Source organism: Cryptomeria japonica, chromosome 10, assembly GCF_030272615.1.
Source record: "Cryptomeria japonica chromosome 10, Sugi_1.0, whole genome shotgun sequence".
Taxonomy (NCBI): domain Eukaryota; kingdom Viridiplantae; phylum Streptophyta; class Pinopsida; order Cupressales; family Cupressaceae; genus Cryptomeria; species Cryptomeria japonica.
Window position 1 is genome coordinate 129567686 of NC_081414.1, and position 10634 is coordinate 129578319.

Below are 10634 nucleotides of genomic sequence, written 5' to 3' on the forward strand. Positions count from 1 at the left end.
AAATCTACACACAAATCCTCACGAATCATTGATTAACATCACATTCAAATTCTTAATGATTTGGCTGTCACGGGCATTAGGAACTTAATTTAGTTAAAAATGTTGATTTCAATGTCCCGCTTTGACCAAAAAGTAGGACTCTTTATCGTGAGATTACCCGAAAAATGTCTAATGTCATGATTGTTGAGCCTAATGCATACATTTCATTTGTAGGTAAAAGAGTTATTGAACAGACATTAAACCAGATAATAGATGATGCAGATCAAATTTCTGATTCTTTATTTGATTTTGGAATGTTTGATAGCATGGTTCCACGAGCTCTTTTAAAAAATGTTCTAAGCGAGACAATTGAAATATACATGTATAGTGATTGAAAGGTCAGAATAATTCATTCTATTTTAAGATTCCCAAAAACAAGTCTTGATCCCTTAAGAATTGTTTTTTTGGGGATCAAAATAACACGAAATTTTTTTCAATTATGTAGAGGTTTTTACCTTTTTATAGTATAAATTTATATTAGAAATAATTTATTTATTTCTAATATATTCTATTTTTCTATTATTCTAAACGTAAATATATACTAGGAAAAAGGTAATATATAATAGAAAAAACTTATGTTGATTATAATAGATTATATCTTTTATTCTAAACGTACGATTTTCAAATTCACATTGTAGTATAATTTCAAAAACATTTCCTTGAATTATACATACAACAATAAACATGTGCTTCAATTTATACACGCAATAACAACGAACAATGACTTTGTCAACATAAGAACTTAACAAACACACAGATAAAATTCAAAATTAACCAACATAAACACTTAACAAATACACAATCCTATCAATAGATGAAGACCTAAATCAACCAACACAGACACTTAACAAATACTTAAAAGCCTACCAATAGATGAAGACCAAAATCAATTAACATAGACATTTAACAAATACTCAATCCTGCAATAAATGAAGATCAAAACCAACCAACACGAACACTTAACAAATAATTAAGTCTACCAATAAATGAAGACCGAAATCAATTAACATAGACACTTAACAAATCCTAGATGAATTCTACAATTGACCAAGGTAGCAAACATATGTGTTATTATCCTTCAACCATACATTTCTCATATAAATTTTCAAGCTCGTGGAAACAAGTAATAAATGACATTTGACTTGTTGTAGACATTAAACAATGCTGAGTTCAAATCTCTATCAATAAAATAAATAAAGAAAGTAACGTAACAATGTGATAATACAAACATGAAGGCTATATGCAACAGTGAAGCCATTTATTGAAAAAACAATGTTTAGACAACAAAAACCCATTTTGCACGTCTTTGGAGTACCTAAGCTGGTGGGGAGATTGGACCGAGTACACGCAAGCCCTAAAAGTCGGAGAAATTCACTCTGCTATATCATCGTGATAAACTCATTTGCAAACTCTACAAGTAAGTTTTTTTTGGGTCAACAATTCCAAACGCCACAAAAAGATCGCCGTAATTTGTGTATTCACACAAATGATAAAGTAGTGTCTGTTTCCAGCCATGAGCAACGAGTTGGGCAAATAAAAAGGGAATAAGACAATAAAACAGATTGAGACAGAAAAAGCATGATAATCTATGAGAGAACCGGTCCCACGCACGTGTCCAGATAAAATAACATAGTAGCAACGTTGTCAAACTAGAAAAACAATTACACAAACAATGTGAACGCATCAGGTGTCGCGGCCACATTGGAATTAGTAAAATAAAAACCCTAGGAAACGCCGTTATGCCGAAATGGCGAGTGGGGACCACAGAACGAATTAACGCACGTGAAACTCATGCTTAAAATGCGGGGTTTATCCCGTGTGTCGGAGAAACGGCGAGTGGGCCCCGCGGCATACTATCTATATCACCAGATCGAACTACGGGCAAATTTCATTGTGTTTTGGTTTTGGTTTTGTTTTTCATTCATTGAGAAACCATGGAAATAGGCCTATTCGCAGGTTTTTATCTCCTCATGGTGTTTTTCCTCTGTGTTTTGATGTTCTTGCATGGGGAATGGGGATTTTGCTGCAGCAGAAAAAGACGGCGGGTTGTGCATGGCCCCAGATCGTATCCTTTTGTGGGTTCTTTATTTTCTTTCTGGAAAAACGCCCCTCGCCAAATGGACTGGTACACAGAAATGATGGCCAGGTCTCCCACACAGACCATCGTGGTGGAACGCCTTGGCGGCGTAAAAACTGTCGTGACGGCTAGTCCTGCAAATGTGGAGCACATTGCGAGGACCCAATTCGAGAATTATCCCAAAGGCGAGCCTTTTACTGCAATTCTGCATGATCTTCTCGGAAGGGGGATTTTTAATGCCGATGGGGATTCCTGGAAACTGCAGAGAAAAATCGCCAGTTATGAATTCAACACGCGCTCGCTGCGAAACTTCGTGGTGGATGTCGTGGGGGACGCCACCAGTCGGTTGATCGACATCATGGACGGCTATGCCATGCAAGAACGCCCGGCGGCGGCGGCGGCACGTCTGCTGGACATGCAAGACGTGCTGCAACGGCTGGCGTTTGATAACATTTGCAAGGTGGCATTCGGGGTTGAGACCGGCTTCTTGGACGCCTCTTTTCCTGCCTCTGAACTTGCCCAGGCCTTCGATTTGGCCACCACGCTTAGCTCGCTCAGAAACACCGAGCCCATCTCTGTCATATGGAAGCTCAAGCGCTTGCTCAATGTCGGCTCCGAGCGCCGCCTCTCCGACGCCGTCAGGGTCGTGCATGGCTTCGCCCTCGACGTCGTGCGTAGTCGCATGCAAGAAAGCGGCGCCGACGAAAAAATCAAGTTTTCCAACCAGAACCAGAACCAGGACCTGCTGTCGAGATTCATGGAGGCGGTCGATTGCCGCGGGGGAAATGATGGATCGGAGAAATTTCTCCGGGACATAATCGTGAGTTTTATCTTGGCCGGACGGGACACGACTTCGTCGGCGCTCTCCTGGTTCTTCTGGCTGATTTCCTCACACCGGTCTGTCGAAGACGCCATTTACAACGAAATCATGGCGACCGGCGGTTCCGGTTCCGGTTCGGGAACTTTCAGTTATGAGGATCTGAAGAACATGAAATACCTGCACGCCGCAATTTGCGAGTCGATGAGACTGTACCCGCCGGTTCCAATTAATTCGAGACACGCACTGCACGACGACAAGCTACCCGACGGCACGATGGTCGGTAAGGGCACGCGGGTGACGTATCATTCCTACGCCATGGGGCGGATGCCCGCCATTTGGGGGCCCGATTGTCTGCAATTCAAGCCCGAGAGATGGCTGGATGACGGCGGGTGCTTCGTTCCTCAGGGGCAGTTCAAGTACCCGGTCTTTCATGGCGGCATGCGGGTCTGTTTGGGGAAGGAAATGGCGTTTATTCAGATGAAATATGTCGCTGCCTCTGTTATCCGCCGGTTCAGAGTTCGACCCGTGGGTTGTGGGATTTCTCCGCGGCTCGTTCATTCCCTCACTTCCCGAATGGCTGGTGGTTTCCCCGTCTCTATCATGCCTAGGAATCATCATCATCATCCATCTTCAACTTCAACTCCAGAATCTTGTTGATAGGCTGCGGTTAATCTCCACATAAAATGGCACTTAAAAAAATATTTCAGATCTGTAAATCACAGTGTTTTTACGTCTAACTATTGAAAATTTTGCAAAAATCTATTCTATTTTGCAAATTTTAGAAACTGTACCTAATGCTGTTTTGTATAGAGATTAGCTTGCCATGCTGTTTTGTGTAGAGATAAGCCGATCTGTTCCCATACACGTTTTGGTGTTATGGAAAGCACAGTTGTAATACTAGTAAATACAGTTGTAATGGTAGTGGTGTAAAACCAGAGGATCTGGAGCAGAGCGTGACTGGTGTGTGGGCCATTTGTCCTTCCCAGCCATTCTTTTCTCTTTATAATGTCAAGTGGACCATGTGATATGACTTCCAGTTTTCTTTGACCTTGGAAATACGGAACTTATTTCCAAGTTTGACAACTCTGTACAGCAATATCAGATGTCCCCCGTTCACTGTCATTGACCCGTCTCGTAGGGGAGAATGGGGGGAACATTTAATATATTTTTCTTATACACGTTCTTCACACAGCTTTTACCCAAGAATTGGACAACAAATCGTTATACTTCTACTCAAAGAAAATCTCATCCTGTGAGAAAATCTTTAGCCGGTTATATGTGCCCAACTGATATGCTATTTTTAAATGGTACTCAATTTCAACCAAGTTTCTAAGATTTTCATTCGTAATTTATAGTAAAATATATGATTAATTTACTGTTTATTTAGTAGGAAATATTTATGATTCTTGGTTATGGTGAGTAGTAAGTGGCTGACATAGATGGTTTGAGTGTATACCCAACTAATCTGTTAGAGGAGTAGATATATTGCTCTGATGGTGAATTTTTAATGATATTCAATTTCAATTAAGTTTTTTGGGATTCAGTCTTGAGAGATATATTCATATTTATATATAAATTATATGATTAATTTACAGTCTATTGTTGTTTAGTTGAAAATATTTATGATACTTGATAATGGCTAGATGTAGTAAGTGGCTGACATTGATGGTTTGAGGGGATGGATCTAAAATTAATATATTTTATTACGAATTGTTGTGAATTCGAACTAAATGGTAACTTGAATTTTTTTAAATATATTCAACTTTTTTTATCGATAAAAGTTTAAAGTTGTCAAGTAGAGAATTGGCTTGATTAACAAGAGTTATGAGAGCTATGTGTGGTAGGCATGATGCAATGAAATCCAATCAAGCAACAGACTTGGCTCAACTAACAAGAGCTATGAGAGCTTTGTGTAGTAGGTAGGAGGTCACGAGATACAATCCCCCCCTTTCCCACATGGTATTGAAGGGTCTGTCTACCAATGTCATGGTGTTGCTCCAACATCATAGGTCACATTAATTTATAGTCTATAGTTGTTTGGTTGGAAATGACTCTTGTTCGTGATGAATAATAAGAAAGTGACCATCATACACGGTTAGTAGGGATGAATCTAAACTTAATCTTTTTTAATGATATGCATATTGAATCATTGTTAATGTTATTTTTCAAATGGTAAATTGATTTAAGTTATTTTTTGGTATACATGGTTAATTTATAGCATACATTGCACAACAATTGATTCAAATTATTTATGATTCATGGTGATAGTGGGTTAGAAATATTTATGATTCTGAAGGACAAATTGTTGAAGGTGAACTTTTAAATGGTAATTTTATTTTTGTTGATAAATTGAGTTTTCAAATTTATTGTTTGGAATTCAATCATCATTGACGTATTAATATTTATAGACAAAATACATGGCTAATTTTACAATCTACAATTGTTCTGAAGGACAAATTGTTGAAAGTGAACTTTTAAATGGTAATTTTATTTTTGTTGATAAATTGAGTTTTCAAATTTATTGTTTGGAATTCAATCATCAATGACCTATTAATATTTATAGACAAAATACATGGTTAATTTACAGTCTACAATTGATATTTATAAACAAAATGCATGGTTAATTTACAGTCTACAATTGTTCTGAAGGACAAATTGTTGAAAGTGAACTTTTAAATGGTAATTTTATTTTTGTTGATAAATTGAGTTTTCAAATTTATTGTTTGGAATTCAATCATCAATGACCTATTAATATTTATAGACAAAATACATGGTTAATTTAAGTATACAATTGTTTGGTTGAAAATATTTATGATTCTTGGTGATGGTCTACATTAATTGTGACAAATGATCTATGGGGATGAATATAAAATAATTCATTTTAATAATAACCATATCAAATTGTTGTTAAGATGAAGTTTTAAATGGTAATTTGATTTTTTTAAAATTCAATTATTCTATTTTTGTTGATCAATTAAGTTTACTTATTATCTAATATCTGGTCACCAACAATGTATACATGATTAATTTACAACCCAAGTTACATAATGATTGGTCAAAAATATTTATGATTCTTGGTGATGGTAAACCTCTTGTGTCCACAAATGATTTGAGTCAACCAATCTAGGATCACATTTATAGGCAAACTACATGATTAATTTATAGCCTACAATTGTTTAGTTACAAATTTTACGATTCTTGATAATGGCAAGCCATGAAACCATATCAAATTGCTCTGAAGGCGAACATTTAGATAAATTTTACTTTGGTAGATTATCTTTTTGAAAAAATCATTGTTTTATATTCATTCATCAACGATGTATACATAATTAATTTACGCTCTACTTTGCACAACAATTGATTGGAAATATTATGATTCTTGATGATAATAAGCCATGAAAATATTATGTTTCTTGATGATGGCAAGCCACAATAAATCTAAAAATGATAGGATTGAACAACCTAGAATCAATCTATTCTAATAGTAATTATATCTATCAAATTTGACTTTTATAACAAATAAGTACAGAGGAACGTACAGTCATGAAAGCTTGGGTTCTCCCCTCTAATGGCGGCGAGCATCTGTGAAGAACAATCTATTGCAGGAAGGGCAAGTTGTGAGCAGTTGAGAGAGATGGAATAATTTAGTATAATTGAGAAACGACAAACTCACTTGGTAATGCATCAAATTGAAGGATTCGGCCACTAGAATTATGTGACGTGTAGAATTGTAAGAGGAATTGGAGAATTTTTTTACTAAAAGTAGGAAATGATGACATGACAAGCATTCCAGTCTCCTTCAGTCGCCCATCCTGGGGTAGGCTTTTAATAAGAGTTCAACCAGAAGCATCATTGAATGTTTGTAGTGGGTTATGGAGTAAGCTTCGTTGAATTTTGTGTGATCAATCATGAGCATTTCCCTAATGGCATGCATCACAGGGGCATAGTTATATGAGTTGTGGAATTTTTTATTTCTATGGTGAAATTTGTACATTCATGTCTATATTGTGTTTGTTTTGATGGAGCATTTATTATAATTATATTAATATGTAGTGGATTATATTGGTAAGTTTGATTTATTTCATGATTCTTGTTTATCTTTAATTATATATTTGACATTATTTTAAGTCTATTTGTATCAATATATCTATTTCATTGTCAGATTAGACTTTCATGCTTCTATCAATATTAAAATTGTACATGCCTAACTAGACATAATTCTATCCCATTCTAGTGTTGATTAAATAAAACTAATCATTTAATTAATCTTATTGATTGTTCGGAAGATTACTTATATAATCCACTTGCTTAAGTCAATGCATAATTATTTTAAGTAATCACTTATCAAATCCCATATCCACATGTGACTTTCACACCTATGTGAAAGATCTCACTTATCAAGTCCCACATCCCCATGTGATTTGAAGACACATATACAAGATTAATCACATGTAAAAAAATGTATCCCCATTGTCTTTCTCAAGCATGTAAGGCCTTTTATGTCTATCATTTGATCAAATTAAGATAATTCTAGCCATTCAAATCTCATTGATCTATGTCCTAGATCCAAATGCTCTAATCACAACATGCCACTTAGAAGCTTTTACTTCCTCCAAATCCCTCAAACATCCTCAATCATTGACTTGTTTGATCGATAATCCTCTCGATCTATAAATCAAATTACACTTGAAAACCATCCTTGATAAGATTAGGGAATGCAAAGTCATGTTGCTAGTTTACAGAGCAACCCACATATCAATCATGCATGTTGAGAACAACCTCACAAGTTCTTATGTGTGCAACAAGAGGTTTTAGAAGATATTTTGAAAGGATTACCAAGTTAGGCACTCAACCTTTTATGATCAATCAAAGTGCATTAGGACATGTAAGGTATAAGGTTCAGTTTATTACCTTTGTTTATCTATTTTTATCATATTTCCTCTTTTTACATTCTGGCATTCTCAATGGGACCCCGCATCCCACATTAATCATTTTTTTAATTTTTTCTGTGGAGTTTAAAGTCACATATTGTAATTTGAAAATTTCACCCTTTGTTCGGCACCTCCGCCAACATACAATTATACCATTTTCCCCATCATAATGTGTCCTCCTTGTGACTTGAGACTAACTAAACTTGATAATGATCATTCCATTTTTTCTTCGTTTGTCATTAATAATACCTTTTCACCCTTTGTGAAAGGACTTTTAATTTTCTAAGTAATTTGTGCTATTTTCTAATTATTTTGGTGTAGACTAACTCATTTATTATATATATTTCTTTCCTTGTCCCATATTTTAGCTTGATGCATCTATTATTTGCATCATTGCATCTATTTTTCCAAGCCATGTCCATCAAATAAATCAACATGTCAGCCTCCAATTGATGCATCCATTTTTTTATGATACCTACATGTTTTAATTTGAATTCTTTTGTCCCAAAGATAAATGACTCATTTCTATCAATTTCAATATTTCATTTCTCAATTTTTTATTTTTTATATTCCATTTACTCGCTAACTTGTTGTTTCAATACTAATAATTCTCTTTCTTTTGGTTTTTGTGATTTTTTAAGATATTTCACTAACTTCTAATGTTTTGTTGCACAAGTATGTAGTTTGACACCTATACTTTCTATTTTTCACCCATACCATGAATTGACATATTTGATCTATATCTCATTGCAACTACAGCTAAAAGATAGGTAAATGACAAACCCTCTTTCCACAACATCCATTTTCCCACACCATATTTACTCTATGATATGATGCATGTACCCATTTATCAAATCATATTTGCTTTGTGTGCAATTGATAATTTTATTTGGGATTAATCATATAATTAATCATTTTTTAGATCTCAAACCTCATTTTTTGCAACTAAATCATTATCAAAGACCCTCTTGTGAACTACGAATATCTTTTGTTGTAGATTTATTTTCCAAGGTCTCATCATTTTGATTGAACTTAATTGTATATCAAATTTTTCAAAGGTAAATATATAATTATTTTTCATGCTTCTGACATGACATAAAGTGATGTTTGAGATTCAAATGATTTTATTTTCATTTTCTTTAGTAAGCCTACCTTAGATTTCATCAATGAGGGGATTCATCAAATTCCTCAAATTCTAGCAAGGTATACAAATTTGGGAGAGAATTGAAAGACTCTTATTGAGAGGACGCTTGTAATTATGACAAATCTTAAAAGAACTTTATATCTGGCAAAGAAAAATAGGAGATGGGTTATCCTCTTATGGTAGGAATGAGGCCATTAGAAATATTTGTTTGATCATAGACTCAAGGTTTATGTATCTTCAACTATATCAAGGATATCAACTACCAAAATTGTGTATCCTCGATAAGAACCATAAGATGTGTTTGATTATAATGTATTTATACGCAAAATACATCAAGATGTTGATCATCGTGTACCTCTAGAGTGTGTAGGTTGTGTATGCTCTCCCCTTGTGCCATAAATAAATCTTGGGTGATTAAAAATGGTTAGTATCCTAGCATAATCTCTACACATCATAACTAGATAAGGCATAAATGTTAGTTTACAATCATCCACATACCTACTTGAATAAAGCTAGGTTGTTCCTATACTTGGTATATTTTCCTATTAAAACCCATGAAACCATTTACAAATCATCCATTAAATCTAAAACCATCAAACCTTTTCTCTAACAATAATCCAAAATTATGCTCCAATCTTTGCATTCATATCCAAAATAAATTAAATCAAGTTATAAACTAAAGGTCAACACTCTTTTATCAATATCCTAATTCAAACCATCAAAATCATTATCTTAATCAAAATTCCCTAATCATGATCCTTACTATCATCAAAATCATCAAATCCTAACAAAACTCATCCTTAAATATAAACAATTTTTCACTCCCTCTAGATATAAAGACCTTGATCTCAAATCCATATCAATCTTTACTTTAAAACTTTTCCTATCCTACATATAGTAAATTAAATTCAATTAAATCGGGTCATCCTGATGTCTTGATTATCCACCCCAATAAAATCTAGCCCATTACAATCCATCCATTCAAACTTCTCATCACAATCAAACCTTAATCCTTTGGATTATTCAAAATCAAATTTAAAATTCAAATTTCTTGTCTTGATAAGTTTTTCATTAGCCATTGTGAGATAACATATCATGTATTTGTGAATTGATTTATAAGCTTGGTTGCTATTTTTAAGGGCATTTAAGGTATTCACTTTGGAACAACTTAGGAATCTAATGAAAACATCTTAGATATAATTCATAAAAAAGATAACAACAATCTAGTAGCATTATTAGATAATTACATTATCTCTCATCAATATCTTATACTCAATTCATAAAAAAGATAACAACAATCTACTAGCATCCTCAAAGAATTACATCAGCTCTCATCATCTTAGGTCTACTTTAGTCTTGCTTGCTGTTTTCATTCATTTTTCTCACAATCATAAGCCCAATTCACTCGAAGTCAAGCTTGGGAGAACTTGACCCTTACAATTTGACATATTCTTCAAAGGTATTTTTGAACATTCTCTATCGTAACACACATTTAAATGGTAAAACTCAATCAAAAAGATTATATTTCCATAATCCATTAAGATTGTTGCTTAGTTTCTGGATTCCACTGTGTAGGCTTTTGTTTGCATCAACGTTTCAGATCACACTCAATGATCCTCATGT

General features: G+C 34.4%; 1 protein-coding gene across 1 annotated transcript; it reads left to right on the forward strand.

Moving 5' to 3' along the window:
- Positions 1 to 1919: 1919 nt before the first annotated feature.
- LOC131030862 (cytochrome P450 94B3) lies at positions 1920 to 4269 on the forward strand. The gene has a single exon (XM_057961794.2). It carries the CDS (start codon positions 1974 to 1976, stop codon positions 3591 to 3593), a length of 1620 nt encoding a protein of 539 aa, XP_057817777.2. The 5' UTR covers positions 1920 to 1973; the 3' UTR covers positions 3594 to 4269.
- Positions 4270 to 10634: the final 6365 nt, after the last annotated feature.

Excerpts from the sequence above, each read along its gene's own strand:
- LOC131030862 (XM_057961794.2), top strand. The coding sequence starts at position 1,974 with ATGGAAATAGGCCTATTCGCAGGTTTTTATCTCCTCATGGTGTTTTTC.